The sequence below is a fragment of the Leuciscus leuciscus genome (assembly GCF_965113295.1).
Source record: "Leuciscus leuciscus genome assembly, chromosome: 22".
Lineage (NCBI taxonomy): Eukaryota > Metazoa > Chordata > Actinopteri > Cypriniformes > Leuciscidae > Leuciscus > Leuciscus leuciscus.
In genome coordinates this window covers 29,600,726-29,626,272 of record NC_138746.1, presented here as the reverse complement: position 1 = coordinate 29,626,272, position 25,547 = coordinate 29,600,726, and the positions used below count along the sequence as shown (strand labels likewise).

The following is a 25,547-nucleotide window of genomic DNA, read 5'->3' as shown; positions in this document are numbered from 1 at the left end:
GAAGTGTAATCAAATTGAGTCTAAGTTTTTATATCTACTACTGTCTTTTATGCTCTACATATCCCAAAATGCTTTTCTAACTAGTTAGCTAGCTAGCTAATGTTATGCCGGGTTCAGACTACACAATATCAAGTAAATTTTCTTCGCGTCTAGTGTGTCGGTGGACAACAACAATGTCACGACAGAAAGACTAGCATGTTTAATATTTTTTACGTCCTCCACGCTGGGTTCCATCACATCTGTGAAGTTGAACAATAGGAGCACAGAAGCTCCACCGTACACACCTTTCAAATATTGTGAAACGAAAGAGAGAGTTGGTATTGGTTGCTATTAAGTGGAATTATGCAATTATGCCTTTATGATGTTTCCTCGAGTGGAAACATCACACAACAGAGTGAAAAAAGATAAATGCTGGCGTACAATAGCAGAGGTGCTTCAGCAACCTGGGGAAAACTGGATTTAGCATTAAGATAACATGTCGCTCATTGCACACATCGTTAAAGATGAAAAGTGATGATTAGTCGGGAAACAGCGTGTAGTCTAACATGTTTAAGAGTCAAAATCGCATAATCTGACTCAGTGACTAGCGTAACAGACAAAAATATTGTGTAGTCTGAACCTGGCATTGATCGACTCTACTGTAGAGTCTGAAGCAATTCCCATTTCTACATAGGATCTAGCTTCAGGATTGTAGGCCTGTATCAGAGCCCTGCACGACAGTCCCGACGGGTGAACCGCTAATAGTTGATGTTGCGGATGGAAACATTTTTACGTTGTCATTTGCGGTACGGGTCGGAAAGAAAATAGGCACGGGCGGACTGTGGCCCTGTATAGTTGAATAAAGGATGCTATGCAATGCTAGCATTGTTCTGATCATTTACTGTCCCTGCATCCCAATGTCCATACTATCCATCATAAATAGTATGTGAGATTAGAATAAGTGTATCCCAAAGCATAGTATGTTGAAAAGAGTATGTCAAAAGTCCCCAGATGGTCTACTATTTCCGGTGGATTTTCGAAGTGTGGATCCGTGCACACTCTAAAGGCTAATATTTCCCACTACCCTATTGTGCTTTGGAGGATGATTCTTTTCAGAACTACAAAAAAAACCTACAAAACATGGCGGATATGCGCGACTGGCGGTGAGGTTTGAGTGACTAATAATCAAAGTTTAACCTGATAAAAAATATTTATTTATTGTCATCTGTGTTATATTTCATCTGCAATAACAATGTGGATTTTTATAATGATCCGTTTGGCTATTAACTTTTAAATACATCATTATGCATTAATATTAAAGAGTTCTCAAATGAAATGCGGAGGATTTTAACTGTGACAAGATGATTGACTGGCCAGTTTACAGAGATGAGAAGCGACAGAGAAACCGTTAAAGACGCAATTGTATGACGTGACAGTATGTCCCAAAGTATGCCTACTCTTCTGCGACACACTCAAAATAATGTCTTTTTTCTTCACAAAAAGAGTACATACTTTTATGGTGTAGTATAAGTAGGCGAATTGGGACACAGCATGTTTTACACACCTGTCTCTGCAAACGTTTTCCAAACAGGTTTTATCAGTATGTAATATAGGAAATTTGCTTTTACATGCACCCAAATCACCCAGATTAGCCGCTTTTCCACCGTCAGGCCAAACCGTTTTTGTCGCTTAAGTCGTGCCGATCCGACCTAGTCGGTAGGGATGTGGTTTTATTCTCCACTGTGGGGAAAATCTTTGGAATGTAATACAAATGCATCAGTCATTGCTTGTGTAACGCAAGAGTTTACAGATGGTATGAGATGTAAAAAGCGACCACGTTATAGAGGATGATCAGATGTTTCTTTTAATTTTATTATTAACTTGCGTTATCTCCGCTCAAATAGCTCGCTTAGCCAATGTACAGAGAAACTGGCAGCCAGGCAACAGACAAGTGACAAATCCTGAGTGGCGATGTCACTATACACGCGGGTATGGCCAACCGCGCTAAGAAGTCCAGGCCGAGAACGGTTGGTAATAACCAAACCAAGCTCAAAATATAACTGAAACCATTTCTTGCAGTTCTCAGAACCGTTCAGCCTGACGATGGAAATGAGGCTATTGATCGAATCCATAATCAGATTGATGGCTCAATCAGACTGAAAGCCTTCAGGTAAACACCTCAGTCAATCCAACTTAGGTCAATCCAAATAAAATTTCGATCGGATTGAAATGGGTGTTGTAGACCTGAAATAATCTGATCAACAGCAAATAAATCAAGCATGTAAAGGCTTGAATTGGACTATTTTCTCAATCAGATTCAAAAATACCTTGCACACTTATGAACATGCATATGTTTATTTACGTCTTGTGTCTTACAAACTGGCCAGTGGCGGAGACTGAATATTTACTGTTTGCTAAAAAAGCTCTTCTGACATAAATGTCAGCTTTCTTTTTAGAAAAGGCTGAAACTGCATTTATGCTTACGGTAGCTCCGGTGACATTATCACGGGTTGCCTTCTCTGATTCTGTACGCCATGACTGGAATACATGTAATGCACAAGTAAATAATACATGAATCGGATTGCAAAAGTTTAGGGTGTTCATATAACCAAAACTTTCAGAATCTGAAATCGGATTAAATTCATTCATTCAGATTAAAATTACTGCATGTAAACAGGATTTTATTTGCTTAACTTTTTATGTCATCTTTCTGGATGACATATACCCACATCTCAGCAGTAGATCTGACATTTTCACAAGTTTCTAATTTTGGAAATGTGATTTCACTTGGCATTCTCTTGCATTTTCCAAAAAGGACTTCTGACTTTCGGAGTTAGAATGGAATGCAAGTTTTGGCTAGTTCAGTTAACCCCATGCTGTTAAATGCCATAACTTAGCCGTTATTTGAATATAAATGCTGTTCACCATTTATGATTATTCAAAAATAGATATGTGTTATGATTACTGTCATTAAGATGAATGAGAAGGCTAATAAATAGCTCTCTCTACCTCCTTGAACTCAGCACGGCTCCAAGGCAGTGTTCGTAGTGCTTTGTGGGTAATGTAGTTCTGTTGCCACAAGTACAATGCTTTAGAGTAGATCTGACTGGATGTGTGACGGGGTCAGTCTGCATGAAGAGAGCAATGAATCTCTGTGGCACTTAGATATATTATACCCAGCAGGTCAGGAGAGGTGAACACATAGAGAGGAGTATGAAAGCAGTCTGTTAAATCTGTGCACTGAAGAGAGAGTGATTTACCTCACAGAGGATTTTAATAACAGTTGGATCATGACACGCTGCATCAGAGCTGCTGATTCAAAGCCTTAATGCTGTCTGGGATCTTCTGTACTTCAGCTGGCTCACTAAAGACTCAATACACGTAAATCCTGACCAGTGTTGAAGAAGATAACTGTAACTCACCAGGCTACAAAATACTTGTCACTTGACAAAATGTCATTCAAGCTGTGTGATTATTTATTTTTATTTATTTAGTTTATTTTATTTTATTTACAAATAGAATTACCTAATTTAGTCTTTTTAATTAAATTGTCTAAAATCAGAGCAGCACAATCTCAATTAGGGGAATTGCATCTTACTAGAAGACACACTGTCAATACAGCTAATAAAACAGAAAAGGTCCTGAGTGATCATTGAAATAAACCTTTTGAATGAACCAATTTGCTAAAATGAATCTTCCAATATTAAAGTTGGTTTAAAGCTTTTCCCTGAAACTCATCCTGAATAAAATAAGGCCTTATGGAGTCCCCCCCAAACAAAATGCTGCACAACAGAGGTTCACCCAAAAATGTATATTCTGTCACCATTTTCTCACTTCTATGGAAGTCAACGGAGCCCATCAACTGTTTAGTTACCCCTATTCTTCAAAATATCATCTTTTGTGTTCAGCCGAAGAAATACATTCATAAAGGTTTGGAACGACTTGAGAGTAAATGATGACAGAATTGTCATGTTGGGGTGAACTATCCCTTTAAGTTTTCTTGAGTATGAGTTGTAGACAAAATTGTGCAGCTCATTCACACAGAAACACGCAAAAACATTCAGACTTCATATTTAAATAGTCTTTTATATTAATAGTATTCACAGAAACAGACACTAGTGTATATCTCAATTTAAATACATGCATAGCCCTACTTTCGATTTATTCATTCCTTTTTTATGATTGGATTCCGCAATTCCATCCGCATTTTCTGCATAGTGGAAATCATAGGGTCCGAATGAAAGTACAGCCCTGCATATGCCCCTGACAAATGCTCTTTGAGTCATGGTGCCAAAGCCGCTGACCCATCTTTCGTCGCGCTCATTTCGATGTGAAAAGGCAGTTCTGAGAAAGAAAGAAAATGGCTCTGCGCAAGCCCCTTTAACCGCTCTCAAACCAGGAATTCATTCTGGCCAAGCTGCATATTACTAGTTTGCTCCCATTATAATCAGTGAAGCTGTCTGCACTTGAAATGTGTTCAGTTGACACATCCAGTTCATAATATGATATCACATCACACAGAGGCTCCAGCCACTTTATTTTCCCAGTCTGTCTAAAATGAAGTAATTTTATTTAGATTTAGGAAGAGTAGGATCCATCACCATGAGGGGGCTGAGTGATGACTCCAGTCTTCATCATCCAGACATCAGATCTCACTGCAGAGCATCACGGACCCCCTCAGACTCCGTAAACGTAACGACCTTAGGAATGAGGCAGTATACAGTATAATGGGACGCTGCAAGCCCCTTGGCAAATACGGCTTACAAAGGGCTCTGTACTGTCTACGGGACAGCTCGAAGGGACAGGAGATGCACTGACAATAAACTGTGATTTACAATGACATCTAATGACACCACAGTGGCCGGCTTTGCTGTTCTTCTCTGGAGATCGACATAACTTGACTGGCAGGACCGTTGTAATGCTGCAGTCGTGTGGTGAAAACTCCCATCATTCAACAAGGCCCTGTTGTTCCCCCTTACTGTCACTACAATACTGCCCCCTGCTGGCCATCAACTCCTCTATGGTCCCTTACACACTCCCATACACACTCTCAGCACTCCAAATCTTTCTTTTGGCATTTAAAGGTCTAAGAAACTTGCTTGGCAGTTGTTCTTTCGGTGGCGCAGTTCAAAATAATCCAAAGGCTCTAGCCCGACACCTGATAGCTAAGCAAGGGATACATAAAATGCTTGTGTGATTTGGTTACTACACATCTAATGGCCATTTCTTTGGCTATTGTGTCCGCAGACGTTACGGTGGTGTATCAGAACGGATTGCCGGTGATATCCATATGTCTGCCGTCCCGACGAGAACGCTGCCAGTTCACCCTCAAACCCTTGAGCGACACAGTGGGTGTTTTCCTTCAGCAGCTGCAGGCCGAGGACAGGGGCATCGATAGAGTCGCCATCTACTCTGAAGGTACAGTACATCTCTGACACTACTGTGGTTTTCTTTCCATTATAAGCTGATTTGTCTGTGGATACTGTGTATACAAGTACAGCAAAACTCTAATAACTGCCTCAAATCAGCTTGTAATATTTTAAGGGGCAGATTTGCTAAACAGGGCAAATTAGCGTGAGAACGTAATTCCACAACAGCACTGATGGGAGTGGAAAGTTCTGCGTAAATTAAAGAACACAATCGACCAACGCAATCTACCTGGTAGCGTCTGGTTTAAGACTTAATACTTGGCTTTTTTGGGGCGGTACATTGTACATTGACGAGCGCAAACCTTAGTAAATCAAGGTGATGATTCATTTAAATACTCTCCTCCCATAAATGTTGCGTTTGAAAGGGAAACTCCTACAAATGCATATGGAATAATGTCATCCGCAAAAATAACCCTGTCAACTGTGCTTTTCAGCGCTCATTTTGCACTGCGTGTCTTTTTTAATGCTAAAAGAGGGTTTGCGCTGGTACAAGCTGTTAGTAAATCTGGCCCTAGATCTTTACTGTCACATCAATTTAAAGCACCCCTACTCCCTAAAAGCATTCCTCTAACGTAAGTGTACAGACAATACAATGATAACAGAATTTTCACTTCTGGGTGAACTATCCCTTTTAAAATAGTTAATGTAGTATTGTGCATGTAAATACTGTCATTGTTCGCAGTTCTATGGGCAAAATTAAATTAAGTTTCCGTTTTGTAGTCTAATCCACAAATCGCAGATGAACTTGTGGCTTTAGATGAAGTGTTTAATTGTTAGTACATCTTTAATCTAATTGAGGAACATGAATCATTTTTTCTCTGTGCAAACTGCATGTCTGCTCTGTTTCAAGCTCAATTATTCCCGCGTGAGAGGTGCTTGAGCTTTCTCTTGCCTGTAGATGAGTGAGAGAGGTTATCCGCTGTCTTTCACCTCAGATTGGAAATGCTTCTCTTCCTGATGAGCATACTAACGCACAGCAGGAAACCTTTGTGATAAGCATTTAGATTGGCTCTCGTATTTCACAACTATTTCAGAGAGAGGATTGCGGTTAAAGAGACTGTACACTTTCACTCACCTCTAATTTCCCTCTCTTTCTCTCTCTTTAGATGGAGCAAGGATAGCGTCCTCTACAGGGATTGACATTTTACTAATGGACAGCTTTAAGCTAGTCATAAATGACACAACACACCTGGTGCAGCCACCCAGGAAAGGTGAGTGTCCCCTGCTGCATTCTGGGTCATTATTTGCAAAACTTTGCAGAGGTCCAGAAGAGTTTTTGATATTCTGTTGGCATCCATTGCAGATCTGCTACCTCACGAGGATACAGAACGATTGAACGACGTCAAGCTCTTGGTGCAGCAGCTCTACAGCGCTCTGCGCATAGAGGAGCATCAGCTCACCAAAGAGAGAGAGCTGATTGGACGACTGGAGGACCTCAACTCGCAGCTCCAGCCCTTGGAGAAGGTATGTTGTTTGGGTTAATGTCACGTTATATGTCAAAATATGTCATGTTGACATAAAAAACGGGACTAATTTATTGGCCTCATTCTGAAAGTAATTTTTTTTTTTTTTACAGTTTTAGTCTATTTTGCACAAAAAGAACGTAGGCACACACGGGTGTCCTGTGGAAGTCGTTTCCACCTCAAATTAAGTAAACAAATTAAAAAGGTAACGGTATGAAAGTAGCAATTTTAGGAAATGAAGTTGCATTACGGAAAAAGCCACATTGCAAGATATAAAGTTACAATTACAAGAAACAAAAGCCCTATTCAGACGGTAATTGTTTCTCATGGGGACGTAAGGTATTTGCAACATTTACAGGGGTTAGTCAGTGATTTTATTGTCTGAATACAAAATCGCTGTTTTCTCCCACCACCCGCATAAAAATCCCTGGCTGAATTACCTATTGTTTTTTGACACACTCCAAGGTCATGTGATAATTTAAATTGCCGTCCACATCCACATCTCTGAATTTGCAAGAAGGGATCGATTCAAAATTCCCAATTTAAATCCTTTTTGACCACTGCCGAGCACCGTACGCACGCACTTAACTATTGCGCTTTGTGGAAGTTTGCATTTTAAAGATGTACACTTTTATTAGAGTAACTGAAATGCTGGAAAGTACAACCCCATTTCCAGAAAAGTTTGGACATTTTCTAAATTCCAATAAAATCAAGAATCTGTGATTTTGTTAATTCTCTTGAACCTTTATTTAACTGACGAAAGTACAAAGAAAAGATTTCCAATGTTCTCACTGACCAACTTAATTGCATTTTGTAAATAGAAACAAATTTAGATTTTGATGGCTGCAACACACTCCAAAAAAGTGGGGATAGAGGCAAAATAAAAGTGAAAAGATTATTGAATATTCAAATTAAGCTGTTTTGAAACAGTCCACAATTATCAGGAGAATTGGTAACCGGTGAGGGTGTCGTGATTGGGTGTAAAAGGAGCATCCACCAAGGGCAAGCAAAGATGGGTCAAGGCTCAGCACATTTGTGGCAAATTTTGTGAGAGAATTGTCAAACAAAACAAAATCACATTTCTCAATGCAAGATTGAATAGAATTTGTCTTTCACCATCTACCATACATAATATTGTGAAAAAATTCAGGGATTCCAGAGAAACCTCAGTCTGTGTAGGGCAAGGCAGGAGACCTCTGTTGAATATGCGTGACCTCAGACGGCACTGCATGAGAAACCGTCATGCTGGTGTGTTATATATTAATGCAGAACTCTCTGGGCCAGAGCTCACCTCAGATCTTACTATTTAAAATATATTATGTAGTTATATACATTAAAAATATAAACGAAGCAGCTTTAGGTTTAGCTTGTGTAAATATGAGGTTGCATTAACTTTCCATATTCCACATTCATAAATTCATCATTGTGCGACTATTTTCCTATTTTTAAACGAGATTTAAAGGCACATTATGTACGATTTTTGCATTATAATATCCAAAAACCACTAGCAGTGTGTTATATATTTTGTTGACTTGTATACTTATATAAGCCCAAATGTTTCCAACAATGTTTAAATCCATAGAAATTCAACCAGATTAATGTTCCTCCTCACTGTGTCGCCTGAATGACATCATGTCCGTGTTATGCTCTGTTTCCATTAATTACTGCCGTAGAAACCAAGAAAACAGTTAGTCTCTTGAAAAAAATGCAGAAGTAATAGTTGTAGCATGTAGTACACCACTCTGTTGTTGTTTCACACATGGACCACTATTATTCGTTATGGTTTGCAGCAGGTTCTGTTGCCAAAGATGACTCCAAGAAATGTAAACGTACGAGGGAATCAAATACCCAAGAAGAGTTTTGGACGAGAGGGAAAATTTACGAGGAACAATTTCGGTGTGGCATTTTCTAACACGGTTTAACAAGTCTGATGAACAAGTCTACAGCAGTCTAATTAAATACAGCATGTGTTATATATAAATAGTAAGTATTAATAGTAAGTATAACTATTTAACGGATCTTCTGTTATTTAACGGATCTTCTGTTATTTAACGGATCTTCTGTCGCCCTACAATCCACCCTACAATCCATCGCGCTCTTTAAGATCACTAAATTCAAGGCTTTTGGTCATACCTTGGATATTCAGAACCACCAAAGGAGGGAGAACATTTTCACATTTGGCTCCAAAACTCTGGAATAGTCTTCCTGATACTGTTCGTTGCTCAGACTCGCTCTCCCAGTTTAAAACTAGATTAAAGTCGCATCTCTTCAGCCAGGCATTCATATAATCCCACAGTTCAAACTACAATCCGGCCTCTAGCTCATAAATGCCAGAGGAGAACTGGCCCCCGACTGAGCCTGGGTTCTCCCAAGGTTTTTTTTCTCCATTAGGTCACCTGATGGAGTTTTAGGACACCATTAGGTCACTTGATGGAGTTTTTCGGTTCCTTGCCACTGTTGCCTTTGGCTTGCTCAGTTGGGGATATTTTGGGGATATTTAATTTAAATTTATCAATCAATAAATTCCTCTTGAAACAAACTTTGTTGTATTATTTAAATTTAATACTGTGAAGCTGCTTTGATACAATCTGTATTGTGAAAAGCGCTATACAAATAAACTTGACTTGACTTGACTTGACTAGTAAGTCAGCCTTTTTGCAAATGCTGTGAGTACGTTCAAATGTACTTTTAGAATGATTGATTTGAAGATGTAAAAATGCGCTGCTACCCCACCATTTAATTTTACAAATAAATTGTAATTTAGCATTAAACATTACATTATACTACATTACATTTCTCAAATGTAAAATTTATTTCATTACCTTGATTGTTTTCCATCGGCAGTGGAGAAGACGACAACTCCCATCATTCCCTGCTCCTTCACAGCCTCACCTAGCTACGCTTTTGTTATTGTTTTGAATTACATACTGTGCCTTTAAATAATCAAATAAGAAATGAAATTTTCCTATTACATTAAATATGAATTTATTCTTATTATTCCCAGTATATGCCGTTTTATTTGCAGCTGACAACCATGTGACTGAGCAGCGGGTTCGTAGGATCACAGAACTCGCTCCTCATCCGTAAATAAATGACCATCTGAATTCATCAGTTTTATCACTGAGGCGCCATGCTAGTTTTTACAGACGTCCACAAGAAACAATCACCGTCAGAATAGGGCTATAGTCACAATTTCAAAAGTCATATTTAGTCACAGGGAGAATGATATAAAGTCGCAGTCACGAGAAACAATTACAGCTGCAAGATATACAGTATGTGTCGCCGTAATAGTTGTTAATAGCAATGTGCGATATAAAGTCACAGATATGTTTTGTACTCTTTGGCAGCTTCAGGCTTCCATTTGTATCCAGCAATGCTACACAGTTAAGACAAGTGTAACTTTATGCAAATGAGCATAAATGTGATGCGACAGCTGAAGTGTAGACAGTGGAGCTCTCGTGATTCATCTTCTGTCAAAGAAAATGGAGAAGTTAATGTGACTGTAAGCACTTTCCCTGCATTCGTCTCTGCCCACATGCAGAGATATAATAAGAAGTCATACATGCATTATAAACTGCTGATGTTTGTGTCCCTGCATTATGTAAATTTACAGTATAGTGGCAAGATCAACCAACAACCACCAAGATCACCATTTGTGATCAGATTTTCAAAAGCTTTGGCCAGTGGTAGTTTATCAATAACCTAATAGCATCCAGTAGTTGAACAGCCAGTATGATCAAGAACACAGCCAAAACTTCAAAAAGTTGCATTCATCTGAGGAGACGAGCACAGAACCAGAACCAGAACCAGAACCAGTGTACATGCGCTGCTGTTTGGATCAGTGGATGGTACACTGGTTCTGTGGTTGTCTCCTCAGATGAATGCCACTTTTTGAAGTTTGCAGGCATGTCTGGATTTTGGCTGTTGGTAATGAACATCTAAAAATGTATGTAAAAATTTGACATTTATGCATTTATATTCTCCATTTCTTATTAGTTTCACCAACCGCTGAAGCGATTGTGGGATATCACTGGCAGGAAACATCTAAGTGATACTAACACACATTATCTGATCACAGCTGATGACAGCTGATAATTAAGCTGAGAGTCTAATTGCACAGTAGATTGATTGTGGAATAGAGGCTTTTTACACACTGAGAGCTGCATAAATACTGCTAATTTTATAATTGCAAAGTTCTGCTCAAGTCAACTGAGACTTGCTTTCGGGTTTTTTGTTTGGTTGTTTTTTTGTTGTTCCAGCATTAGAAGTGAGCGAAACTAATCTAATAACCTAATAATGCAAACAACAACTTCATTGAAGCATTGAAGCTCCACTGACTTTTAAATGGACTACAGTTTCTTTTGCATTGTATGATTTTTTTTCTGCAAGGATAGCAAATCAAAAAGATGTATTTAGTCTTAAAAAGGAGGGCACAAAATAGACTAAAATAGCAACAAACAAAAAATGCTTCCAGTTTGAGGAAATTAACATGACATATTTTGGATTTACATGTACCTATTTGGTAACACTTTAATAAGTACAGTAATAAAGTATTTACATATCATTTTAAACTATTAGTTTATAGTTAATTTATAGTTAATAAATATATAGTGGTATATATTAATAGGCTAAATACAAATAGTGAGTTCTTCATTCATTGTCATTGTAATTAACACAGTAATTATGGTTTAATTAGCTCATATTTAATAAGATAATATGTTAGATAATGGGATCATGGAAAATGGGGGGAAATGTCGGGGATAGAGTATAGAGTTATAGTATAAAAACCCTTACATCAGTCCCTGTAAATCACAAGTGTGTGTGTGTGTGTGTGTGTGTGTGTGTGTGTGTGTTCTTAAACATTTTAAGGAACACTGAATATGAATGCAATTCATGTCCAATAAAGTTTGATTTAAAGCACTTAATGACATTTTCCCATTTTCCGTGACCTAATTTGTAGTGAGAAATATTTACTATTAACAACCAATTAACAATTCCTTTCCTATGAGCTGATTAAACAATAATTATTGTCTTAATTACAGTGTCAATGAATGAAGAACTCACTATTTGTATGTAGCCTATTAATATATTAACAATGCAGAGACTAAAATATATAAACAATGAATAAACTAATAGTTTGTTAATGATTCATAAGTACTTTATTACTGTATACCTATTATAGAGTGTTACCCTATATTTTTCTGAAACTTGTCTAATATATTAATATGTATACTGGTGGTCAAAAGTTTGTGCATCTTTAAATATTTTTGAAAGTGTCTTCGGCTCACCAAGGTTGTTTATTTAATCAAGAATACAGTAAAAGCAGTAATATTGTGAAATATTATTGCAAGTTAAAACAACTGTTTTCTGTGTGATTGTATTTTAAAATGTAATTTATTCCTTTGATGGGAAAGCTGCATTTTCAGCATCATTACTCCAGTCTTCAGTGTCACATGATCCTTCAGAAGGTCCTTCAGCTGCTCAAGAAACATTTATTATTAATATCAATGTAAAAAACTGTAGTGTTGCGCTGCTTCATAGTGTTTATGAAAACCATGATAAACTATTATTTAAAAGCTTGGGGTAAACAAGATTTTTTTTAAAAGTAAAGAAATTAATACTTGTATTCAACAGGGACGCATTAAATAGTTGCAAGTGACAGTAAAGTAATATTACTGTATATTATATATTAATATTAAATGTATATTGTTACAAAAGATTTCCAATTCAAACAGATACTGTTCTTTAGAATTTTCTATTCATCAAATAATTAATCACAGTTTACACAAAAGTGTTAAGCAGCACAACTGTTTTAACATTGATAATAATAATAATAACCATTATTATTAAATTATCACTATTAATAATTCATAATACCAGTTATTGAGCATTTAATCAGCATATAAGAATGATTTCTGAAAGATCATGTGACGCTGAAGACTGGAGTAATGATGCTGAAAATTCAGCCTTGCCATCACGGAAATATATTTTACATATAAATATATATAATCTATTTTATATATAAATATACATAATCCCATGTTGTTAATAAGGTGCAAAGAAAAGCACTTAAAATGTATAAAGTTTTAAACATAAGCCATAAGAAATTCTTGTTAATGATTTGTCATTTTACTTTTCAACATGTAGCAAAACATAGCAAAAATCTTAGCTGAGGACCACTGTACTGTAATGCTAAAATCGTATTTTTTAGATGTTTGTAAAATCTAATGTAATCTCCTTTCTCAGGTTAAAGAAGAACTGTGTAAGAAAGCAGAGCGCAGGACTACGTGGGTGCTGTGGGGTGGGATGGCTTACATGGCCACACAATTTGGCATTCTGGCACGGCTGACCTGGTGGGAGTACTCATGGGACATCATGGAGCCCGTCACGTATTTTATCACCTACGGCACTGCCATGGCTATGTATGCTTACTTCGTGCTGACACGTCAGGTGAGCAGCTCCAGCTCTTTATCTCTAGATCAGTGGAACTTCATAAGGTCCCTGTGAATAAACAGCAGGTGGAGATCCGTCTGACCTCTCTGCCGTTGTTCTCGCACACAGGAATATCTTTACCCAGACGCCAGGGACAGACAGTATCTGCTGTTCTTTCATAAGGGAGCGAAGAGAACACGCTTTGACATTGAGAAGTACAACAAGCTGAAGGATGCGATTGCTGATGTAAGCCGGTGCACAAACAAACATCACTCTTTTCAGTCATTATGTACTCACTAGACATTGGTAATCTGGTTTGTCACAGTAATTAATATTTACAATTTGGTATGGTGGACAATTAATAACACAGTGAATCAGTAAGGGATAATGTACATCCAGCTGGTTGTTATTGCAGAATAAACCCTAACCAAATAAATAAATAATTAGACACGAAATATTGACTTGAGTTGAAATATTTTATTAGGTCTTTAAGCGCAAAACTTCTGCGAAGAAAGCGGTTGCTAGCAAGAGGCAAGTTCAAACTAGTCGGACATTTAAGGGATACGGTACAGTCATGCAGAGCCTAAACGTATTACACGGCATTTTGCCACATAAATTATTATGGGGATAAGAGATATTAATTTGAGATGAAACTGATTATGAAACTCTTTTAAAATCTTACCAATTTCTTATCTTATAATCCATTACAGTGTACAAAACAATCATTGCAAAATGGAAGCAGCTGCATTTATACGAAACAAGAGAGCGAGTCCGCGATACCCGGATGACATAATAAAATGATTGTACACAAAATATTGATTTGAGTTTTAAAATTTTAGTAGCTCACCAAACATAAAAGGTCTACGAAGAAAAAACATTCCTGGCAGTCCGTCAGTTACCCGGATAAGCGTGTGTTATCAGTTTTTAGCGGTTGTTATCGGGGGATAACATACCGCTGGATGGCGCAATTGACCAATAAGAATCAAGTATTCCACAGAGCTGTGTAATAATTCTAGATAAGCTTTTGTTTATACTTCTCTGAACTCATAGTAGCTTAATCAACTCACATTTGTATGAAATGTGTGAATATAAACAATAGAGAAAGACAAGGCATGTGTACAGGATCAGGATATTGGATCCATGCATTAAGTCTAATAGCAGGCTAATACTCCTGTTGCTGCTCTTGTCACTTACTGCTCTTACTGCTCACTTACTGCTCTTGTCTGAATAAGTTTTGTAACTTTAACAAGGATTAGTCTTTATTTAATTTATCCAGTGAAGATTATATGCAGTGTTATCTTACATTTGATTACTTTAATCAATTTCTTGGTCTGAAAAGTACTGTTAGACCTACATGAAAAGCACTGTTTATTTTTATTTGTATCTTTGCTCTATTGTATTTATGTGTGCTATTCCTTGTTGTTGGATTATTTGTTTTTATTTTCTTTATTTTTATTTGACAGTAGTCCTTTTTCCCCCTGAACATAGCACACACCGAACCGAACTGAAACAGTGAATGTAAAACAGTGATACAAACCAAACTGTGAGTAATTTGAACCGTTACACCCCAAACTGATCATAAGAATCATTATTAATAACTGAGCATCAAATCAGTATATTAGAATGAATTCTGAACGAACATGTAACACTGCATAGTCTTCACTGTATAAATTAAGCATAGATTAATCCTCATTAAAGTTACAAAAGTTCAATCAAAGGCAGTGAGTAATTTTCTCAGGGTAGATGGCAGCAGGTATATATTAGGCTGCTGTCACTTTAAGAGCTAACGCGCAGATCCAATATACTGATGCACACATGCATTTTCTTTCTCAACTGTTTATGTGCACTTAAGGCATAACTGACTATGTTTATGTGGATACTCGCCAATACAGGCATTTTTAAGCGCAGGAAGACATTAAAGAGAGTTAAATTCTGTCTTGAGATGCTGATTTCTGGGCGTGTGCTTCGGATGTTTGCGCACAGAAAACTTCCCACACAGCGAGTAACGAATTGAGTTCACTTTTACGTCTTCTTGTGCTTGAATAATTCAATTAAACTTCATTTAAACTTTAACTTAAACTTAAACTTTCGCTACGATGCAGCACTGGCCTGTCAACTGTCCCAAGCTTCAAGTTCTCACAAAATTAAGATATTATAAATATATATTAAAGATATCATAAAGATATTACCAGCCAACTGGCGAATGACACCGTTTCATAAGCTGCGTTTCCACCGAAATTACCCCGAACAATTTTTCCCAGGAATTTTTTTCCCCCAGACCTGTTGCTTTTTGCATTTCCACTGCGGTTTTAAGTACCGTGAAGATTAGGCAAATTACTCCAGTGACGTAGGACTGCATGCACCGCAACAGATTTTTAAAAATAGTGGTTGAAATGAAATTATCAAACTGCGTCATGAACTCAATCTATCAGAGTGTTCAGTGCCAAAGTCCCAGCCCTGAAAGTTCCTGAACTTTTGAAAAAGTACTACCTCGCAAGCAGGGACTTTCTGAGGGGGAAATTTTTACCCGGAACTTCATTTAGACCCTGGTTCCTGCGGTCGAAACACACTAGGGGCTTTAGCACCGGAGGAACCTTTACTTAGTTCCTAGAACTATTGGCAGAAGTACCCGGATTTTGGCGTGTTCGCACCGCAGGAAAAAGGAACGATTTTAGTTCTTTTGGAGGAACTCATTTAGCTCCTACTTCAGAGTAGGGTCTAAACCAGCACTATAGGAACTGCCAGTGACGTTTGTGTACGCTGATTGGCCGAACGCATTCGAAACACCAGCACCCGCCATTTAAAAAAAAAGCTGTGTAAACACTCCAGAAACTAACTCTACGAACATGGAAAACAGTGATAGATGGGCCTTTCAACCTTTACGCTGAGGAGAAAATCCAACGCAACTTTGAGGGGACCAAGCGAAACATGATTATGTATTTCTCAGCTAGCAACACTGGATATAAACCAGACGGCATATGCTAATACCTTTTCAGCGTGGGATTCATACATTTTGGGGCATCTCGCCCGGGGGGCGGGGTTACGTCCTGCGTCACATCTCTCATGCGGGTTCTCGTCGACCAGGGTCAGACCATAGCGCACATAGGCAGGCACAGAACTAGCTAGCGAACCTAGGTCTTAAATCTAATAAGTTATATTTTTTACAACACGTTTTTTGATGGAAAAGTGATGTTTAATTTCCATAGTCTTTGTTTAAGTTATGTTTTTTACAACACGTTTTTTGATGGAAAAGTGATTTTTATTTTCCATAGTCTTTGTTTAGTGAGCGAAAGCGAAATCAGGAATTGCGGTCTTTCAGTTTGTTTATCGTTACCTAGCTACCAAGGGTTTAAGTTGTACAAGATGTGCTGTAGCCTTAATTACAATGGCCAAGTCGCGTTTCATATTAACAGATGAATAGACTTCGCTCAGTTTATTAAATACATCCAACCTGAAATGTCTCTTACAAACTATGAAGGGACAATGAATCAATACACTGACATGGCAATGCTAGACAGATAGCCTACTTTGTTTGCACTGTCCCACCGTGATTTTGTCACTCTTCTCTCCACTCCTAGACCTATGTCTGGTGACAGCGGGGAAACTTTTACCTCGATAAAGTTAGGCCTACTTATTGTGTTGCAGAAAAGAAAAGTAAACTTCCAGTAAACTCCAGTTAACCAGTTCATGTTTCTTCTTTAGGTGATTCAAGCAGTAACGACTAATTAGACTCAATACTGCTATTACAGGTGGAATTATGAAATAGAAACAGGCCTTAATGCAAGATTTTAATCATGTCAATACACAATAAATAGAACATTTAATTAATAAATTAATCAATAAGTCAGGACAGCCCATTCATGCAGGTAGTGAAATAGTTAAATCAAATACAAATACACAGTAAAAAAAAAAAGGTTCTTAATCTTAACCCGTTATCAAGTCAATTAAAAAATATATTGCATGGTGTGTTAATTGTTTGTGTATGGTGTGTATGTGTTTTTTTTATTAATTTTTTTATTTTTATGAAATGTTTACAACATTGGGAAATATATACAGCATTTGTCAAATTTTCCCTTAACCCCCCCACCCCCACCCCCAATCCCTTACCAACAACACATGGATCAGCATTAGTCAGCAGAGTACAAATACATGTGTGAAGTAATCATACAAAATAAACACACACAAAAAAAGAAAGAAACAAAAAAAGAAAAGAAAAAGAAACACCTATTTACAAAGCAACTCTTGTGTGTATGTCTGTTGATTGTTTTAGAAATGCTGTATATATTTCCCTATGTTGAAAACATTGCATTAAAAAAAACAAACAAAAAAAAAAAAACACATACAATTAACACACCATGCACACCATGAAATATATTTTTTAATTGACTTGATAACGGGTTAAGGTTAACAACCTTTTTTTTTTTACTGTGTATTTGTATTTGATTTAACTATTTCACTACCTGCATGAATGGGCTGTCCTGACTTATTGATTAATTTATTAATTAAATGTTCTATTTATTGTGTATTGACATGATTAAAATCTTGCATTAAGGCCTGTTTCTATTTCATAATTCCACCTGTAATAGCAGTATTGAGTCTAATTAGTCGTTACTGCTTGAATCACCTAAAGAAGAAACATGAACTGGTTAACTGGAGTTTACTGGAAGTTTACTTTTCTTTTCTGCAACACAATAAGTAGGCCTAACTTTATCGAGGTAAAAGTTTCCCCGCTGTCACCAGACATAGGTCTAGGAGTGGAGAGAAGAGTGACAAAATCACGGTGGGACAGTGCAAACAAAGTAGGCTATCTGTCTAGCATTGCCATGTCAGTGTATTGATTCATTGTCCCTTCATAGTTTGTAAGAGACATTTCAGGTTGGATGTATTTAATAAACTGAGCGAAGTCTATTCATCTGTTAATATGAAACGCGACTTGGCCATTGTAATTAAGGCTACAGCACATCTTGTACAACTTAAACCCTTGGTAGCTAGGTAACGATAAACAAACTGAAAGACCGCAATTCCTGATTTCGCTTTCGTTCACTAAACAAAGACTATGGAAATGAAACATCACTTTTCCATCAAAAAACGTGTTGTAAAAAACATAACTTATTAGATTTAAGACCTAGGTTCGCTAGCTAGTTCTGTGCCTGCCTGTGTGCGCTATGGTGCGCGCTGACCCTGGTCGACGAGAACCCGCATGAGAGATGCGACGCAGGACGTAACCCCGCCCCCCGGGCGAGATGCCCCAAAATTTATGAATCCCTTCTCGGCGTCGTCAAAATAAAAGGCACAACAACAAAGCCGGCTTACGTCACTTCAGAGTTCCTACTGGCGGTGCGAATGCAACCAGGAAAATGTTCCTAAGGGAACCATTTGCTCTCGGGGAACCACCCTGGTGGATAGTTCCTAGAACTACCTGGTGCGAAAGCCACCCCAAAGTTCCTAGTTCCTGGGGAAAGTTCCTGCAGTGGAAAAACTGCTATTTACTCCAACTTTTACATATACAACTCCAATTTTACACTCATTTGGAGTTTGGCTAGTGTTCATTTTAGGCCCTGTTTTGTCATCTGTCTGTTTTTGTTGTGCGGAAAAGAGCAGTGTGAACATTTTCTCCAACATCTTTTCCCCAGGCGGAGTTGGATCTAAAGCGTCTACGAGACCCGCTGCAGTTGCACCTCCCTGTCCAGCAAATCAATCCCAGCGAGGACTGATGAGAACGTGAAGCCCTTTCTGCCTCTCGCTCTTATTTCATTCACTTCTGCCTCTTTGTGTTTAGTTTTCTGTCTGTCTTTTTGTGTTTTGTTTTATCTCTACAACCTCAATGAAAAACCATATCCACAGCAAGCTTCTGAGATTTATTATTATCCTTTTTGTTGTTTTCTTTAATTTGGTAAGTCTATGCAGAGGAGAAGAGATACAATTAAATGAAATGGCTAAGTGCATCCATGACAGATGCTTGCGGATCAGGCGCCCTCATAACGCTACAGGACCACACAGAGAAACACAGCTACTTCAGACAGGAAGTTGGTTGACTGGGATTCAAACAGTACATTGCTATGAGACAATGACCCCACGTCTTGCATGGGACACAGACTCTGAGGTTTGAACAGTTTTTCTTCCACATTGGAGTACTGCTGATATCCCTAACTCTGACACTTTGCAGAAGAGATTTCGGGATGTGTTGCTCTTTTCCATCTCGGAAAAGATCCGTTTACCATCGAACCAGTCCTCTTGTGGCTGAAACGCTGCATTTACACCTGTGCCCAAGAGCCTAAGCTAAACCGTCTTGATTTACTTTCTCGCTTCCTGTACGGACATGTTAAGAGCTGAAGACAGACCTAACAGCTAAAATATCACTGTGTGTTCTATTATTCCAAAAAGAAAAAAGAATCAAAGAAATGTTGGCACTTTTTTTAAAAGCCATATTATGTTTATTATAATGATGAAAAAAAAGAAAGAAATGAGTAGAAACCTTTTCTTTTACTCATTATTAGATGATTTTATTTGTATTTTAACCATGCCACCAGACATTACACACCTGCAGATGCTCTGATACTTTATTTTCCGAGATTCCCATCATCAGACGACGCTCAAATAGTTCATCTCTAACGCTCTGAGCTTTCTTTCTTTAGAAATATGATGTACACACTCCATCGGTTTACATTGTGATGGGAAACGCACATACACATGCTCGCTTGGCAGATGGATCCTTTTTTCAAAAGGTCGGCTCTTTTCTCTATAAATCTTCTTTGGAACATCATCAAATGGCATTTTCCCACAGTGCCTCACAGCATCTGCTGCAGCGTGCTTGTTACTAAACACCTGTTTATCAGACGCAATTACTCATCGAACGGTCTTAAGGCAGGTCACTGTGTAAAATGCGATTTCTTTTTCTTGAAAAAAGGTTCTGGACGCAATCAATTTCTCATCAGTCATGTGGCGTTTTTAGCTGCATATATCTGCCTCGATATGCCAAGTCTTCGGGAACGTGCGGAGAATGTGTAATATTTTAGATCTAGAATTAGCGTGTGTTTTGCACACTTCGTGGCATGCTATAGAGAGAGATCGTCGCATCCTTTGTCTATATGTGCTATCTTTAGCCGACAGGCCTTAGCAATGATTCTGGCTGGGTTGAGCTGATCTTCAACATCATTTATATATTAATACAATTATGAAAACAAAGTTTTCCTGTTTCGACAGAGGTGGTCACCCAGACTGTTTGAATCTGAGGGATGTGAAATCAACTTGACCCTTGTTGTTCTCAAAAAAAAAGTATTTTTAGGCCAGTATCCTGACCCATAATCTTGTTGTCTCTTAAGGGTATTCCCTACGCACTCAGACCCCATCAGAGAAATAGCTCTGTGATTCTCTAGCAGAAGTCCATCCATTATGTCAAACTGTCCATGTTTGTGCTTATGGTCGTCATCATGCGTTTTTGAAGCCATGTTTGTGTTCTGTTCGTGTCTCTAGAGGCGGATAGGGCACATAAGAGTTTCAAATCCCCAGAAGAAGCAGCATGTCTTCATTCTTGCTGTGTGTTAAAATATTACAGGGTGAGACTCCAGCCTACAGCTTTGAAAGAAAGAACATTAAAAAGATAGTTCATCCAAAAATGTTCTTTGAAACTAAAAAAGAAATACTACACTCTATACACTGCAGTGATGAAGTATTTGTGTATGATAACCCGGAAGTAAGCATCACCTTCGTTGACTCGACAAAAACTTTCGTGATGACGTGTGATGTCCCTGACAACCTCAACATTGTTAGAGATGTTGGGTTAGGCTTAGTTCACCAAAAAATGAAAATTATGTCCTTGTTAACTCACCCTCATGTCTGAAGATATTTTTGATGAAATCTGAGAGATTTCTGTCCCTCCTTTGACAGTCTACACATCTACCATTTTGATACTTCAAAAAGTCCATAAAGAGATCGTAAAACGAATCCATATGAATCGAGTGGTTTAGTCCAAATTTTCTGAAGAGGCTCGATCGCTTTATGTGATGAACAGATTGAATTTAAGCTTTTATTCACATATAAAAACTGATCAGCAAACATAAACAGAAGCTCAACCGTACCTCGAGAACAAACCTCATTGGTTCTTGCTGAAGCTCAAACGTGCTGCATAACACGAGAATGAACCTCATTGGTTCTCGCATGTCCATCAAACATGTTTGAGCTTCCGTTTACCATATCTAATGTGTGGGTTGATGAATGATCAATGATATGTGAATAAAAGACTAAATTAAATCTGTTCATCATATAAACTGTTCATGGCTCTTCAGGAATTGGACTAAACTGCTTCAGAGAAGAACTTACAGATTTAGGACAACATGAGGGTTATAAATAATGCGAGAATTATCACTTTTGGGTGAACCAGCCCTTTAATCTATATCAGCAATACCCCTTATGTCGGAAAATAAAACGTAAAAATGTTTTGAGTTTGTGTTCACCACAGACTATATTCCAGGCATTTAACGAAAACCCCATTCAAAAAACCCATTGACTTTGGGACAGTGGAACTGGAAGTGCTAAAATGCTAACTCGTTTCTGGGATTTGACCCACAAAATACGTCACCCCTGCAGCACTCAATTCCAAGTCTTCTGAAGCCATACATTACAACAATTCTGAGGAACAGAATTCAATCTTTTCCCTTCACCCAAAGCTCTAAAATTTCAGTCATGTTCTGATTCAAACACTGATGTTAGTTGACCCAAAAATGAATATTTTTACTTATGTACTCACCCTCATGTCATTCCAAACCTTTTCATCTGCGAAACACTTATGATTGTTAATATTCTCTCACAATTTTTGTCCATTCATTGAAAGTTCCTGCAACCAGAACTTTGATGCATCATTCAGGCTTTTATTAATATATACAGCACACAAACATGGGACGTGAATTAAATCACTTGATTCATATTGATTACCATTTTTTTGTACTTTGATGCAGCAAAGTTTTTGTTGTGTGGACATTTAAGGGATTGATAAAAATGCTATCCTCATTTGTTTAAAATATTTGGATGTTTGGAACGACATGATGGTGATGTCAGAAGTTAAATTTTTGGGTGAACTAACTTTTTAAGTCAGTTCCTCACACTAAGCTGTTGTATGACTTCAGGAGACCTGGAATATAGTGTTTGAGTCATATGAACTACTTTCATAATGTTCTTTTTGGAGCTTGACAGACATGATCACAATGAACTGTGGTTTAATGGAAAAGAGCTACATCAACTCTGACAATTCTTCAAAATTTCTCTATTTTGTATTAAAAATAATAATAACAGCCTATGGCTTTAAATGTGACATTGTTAAATAATTTCCATTTCACTATTCCTTTAAACAGAATTTTTTGGGAGGGAAAGCACAATCCAGTTATTATAAACCAAACTGTGGTTTGTGGATTTTGCACATCTGGCTAAAAGTGCAAGTGTTGTGATGGAGGCCCTTCAGCAGTGATTTTTTGTCTTTGGTGAGGAGTTCAGGTCAATGGGATTTACCCAGCATGCTTGGCTGGATTACGCTGTAATTTAACACAGCAAGACCTGAGCTCTAGGTGGTTATTTTAAGGACGACACAGCCTTATAATTGCATTATATGCAACCCAGCTGGTTTCAACGGAGCTGCTTCTCTCTTTTACCCGAGTTTGTGTTTTAATTGGGTTTATCAGATAATAAACTGAAGTTTAAACTGTTTCCATCACTCTTGTAGCTAATGAGTAGAGGATACTTGCACATCTACCATTAGTCCTGGAACAACTTTGTGGTGTATTGCTGACCCTAAGCATTAATTGCCCAATAGGAAACAATCGACTAATTACATAAATCCTAAACCTTAAAATCTGACCGGTTGAATGTGATGTCATTACAGGAACAATGAGGATGTTGATGGAAGTCAGAATCAAGATCACTGTGCACGTTTGTGACAATTAAAACAATGAAAGTTGAGCATTTGGTGCGAACATCTCGTCTCATGATGACGTTCATTAATTTTATATTCGTGCATAATCTTCGTCCATAGCAGTCCAAATCATTGAATCCATCATAAGCCAAAAATACATCCATTCTGCCTCACTTATGTGATCAACAGTCTTAAATTCAACCCGATACACACTCCGAACTGTTATTGTAGGGCAAAAACCCATCTCCTGCTCAAATAAGCCCAGTACACTGACATCCCTTGACCGTCTAAGAGGTCTTGGGCCTGGTCTTTATCTAATACGTTGATTTAAAAAATATATATATATATTTTATTTGTAGGGTTTCTTTTTGTTTCAGGGTTTTTAAAAAAAATATATCCAATATATGGAATCTATTCTAAAGCGGGTGTTGCATGAATGTATGTTTACATGGGGAAATTATATATAAATGAATCAAAAAAGCAAAGATTATTATGAATGCTGATTGCCGATTAACAGACTCCTGGTTCATCAAGAGTTTAGTTTTTAATCCTAGTCCCTGGCCCTCCATGACCTCATCTGCTGCAAAGGCTCTGATTGGTCAAGGTTCTCTCCTACATTGTCTTGTTTTAGCCTGTCTTTGCTCTCTCTCTCTCCCTCTCTCTCAGTCTCGATGCTGCTGCTCAATCACTGCAGTGCTGCCTTTATTCTAAACACTGACCTGAGAACAGAGTATGAAAGACCTGAGCGCACTATATAGTCTCCTTCTCTAACACCCCTTGCTCCGCCCATTTGCCCCTCTTTCTTTAGCTCCTCATTATACTCTCACACTGATTATGTTTTAGATACGTGCATTATTTTAAAGTTTTCTTCATGTGCACTTACAATGATAATTATATTTCGGGGGAAAAAGGAAATGGGTGACTTTGAATGAAAAACGTTTTTTTTCAATCATATTCTTTATTTGTTGGTTTTGTCATTGGCATCGGATGCTGTAATGTTAGAAGACTTTAAAAATGACAATGTAAAATCCTGTATCATTTATGAAATGTGTATAAAAGAGAAATGTAATTCAATTATCAATAAATACTTATCCAGTTTTGAATCCGGTATTGATTGATTGATTGATTGATTGATTTAAATACCAAGCTATTTATAGGACAACATATAGTATGTGGCCTGTCATGTTAATATACTGTACATGTAGGGTAAGATGGATGTCCCCAAACATAATTTTTTAATCTAGACCGCACAAAATCTCAACACTTTTGATGAACACTATGCTCTGCTATGAATGGCCTGCTATTCATCTGAATATTCATCTTCTTGCCCCAGTTAGGGGACCATCTTGCTTGAGTAGTGGGGTAAAATGGCCTCTTTGAATATTTTTGTAAATTAAAAGTCAATGCACATTGTTCACAAGGGTGCCATCTTCCCCTATATATTACAATTCAAAATGTTGGATTTCCTATTATGCATTCATGTCTGCAGTGCAACATGGTATAATTTGTCTAAAACTACATAAATTAAGAGTCTACATGGATATATTTTACTTTTAATTCATTTGTGACACCACAGGACTATACAAGTGTACTGCGGAAGAAATTGTGACCAGTTAGGACATATACACTTTCATTTACAAGGGCGGGTGGGTCTAGATGTCACAAGGGATTTTTTTCTGTAATTATAATTAATTAAATGTCCAAAAACACACTAGCATACAAGAGTGACGTATATAATCAAGGCTGAAAGGTTCGACTGTGTCCATTTTTTTATTTTACTTTACTTACTTTAATGTCAGGTCAGGGCAAGTGTCACATGTTTTATACTGTTATACAATGTATTATCTAACTGGCCAAAACAACGGTTGGTGTATTTATTTATTTCCAATGCCAGTCTTGCTTTTTTAAATTTTTGCAATTTACCCTATATAGTATAACCAAAAGGTTAGCATTTGTTAAATAACCATGCATCTTTATTTCCCTGCAATAACTTTTTTTCATGGTCAAGATGTTAAGGTACTTGTAGAAACAACAGATTTTCAAATCTAAACCTATTTTTATGAGAAATAGTCGCTTGAGTAAAAAGCCCTGGTCTCCACAATGGGGTCCATAAGTTTAGAGCCACTAATTTAAGATATTTCTATTCAGTTACAAATTGTAGTATTACCATTTAAGTAAAAATGTTCAAATATTTTTTCCTTCACTAAGAAAATGGACAATGCCAAGACAACTGTTGCAACATACATTCTCCACCACTAAAACACGATGCTCAGCCAATCAAATGACTGGATCTATCAGTTTCCATGTGGTATCGTAACAGTAAACGGTTTGTTTCTACACTGT

At 37.6% G+C, this 25,547-nt stretch overlaps 1 protein-coding gene across 1 annotated transcript in view; it reads left to right on the top strand.

Moving 5' to 3' along the window:
* Positions 1 to 24,307, top strand: part of mcu (mitochondrial calcium uniporter) — a 97,934-nt gene extending 73,627 nt beyond the window's left edge. Inside the window, exons 4-9 of the mRNA XM_082154520.1 lie at positions 5,227 to 5,397; positions 6,515 to 6,619; positions 6,712 to 6,872; positions 13,118 to 13,321; positions 13,433 to 13,549; positions 18,937 to 24,307. Of these exons, the coding sequence (XP_082010646.1) occupies positions 5,227 to 5,397; positions 6,515 to 6,619; positions 6,712 to 6,872; positions 13,118 to 13,321; positions 13,433 to 13,549; positions 18,937 to 19,017 (839 nt within the window). The 3' untranslated portion in view covers positions 19,018 to 24,307. The remainder of the gene's footprint in view (positions 1 to 5,226; positions 5,398 to 6,514; positions 6,620 to 6,711; positions 6,873 to 13,117; positions 13,322 to 13,432; positions 13,550 to 18,936) is intronic.
* The last annotated feature ends 1,240 nt before the right edge of the window (positions 24,308 to 25,547 follow it).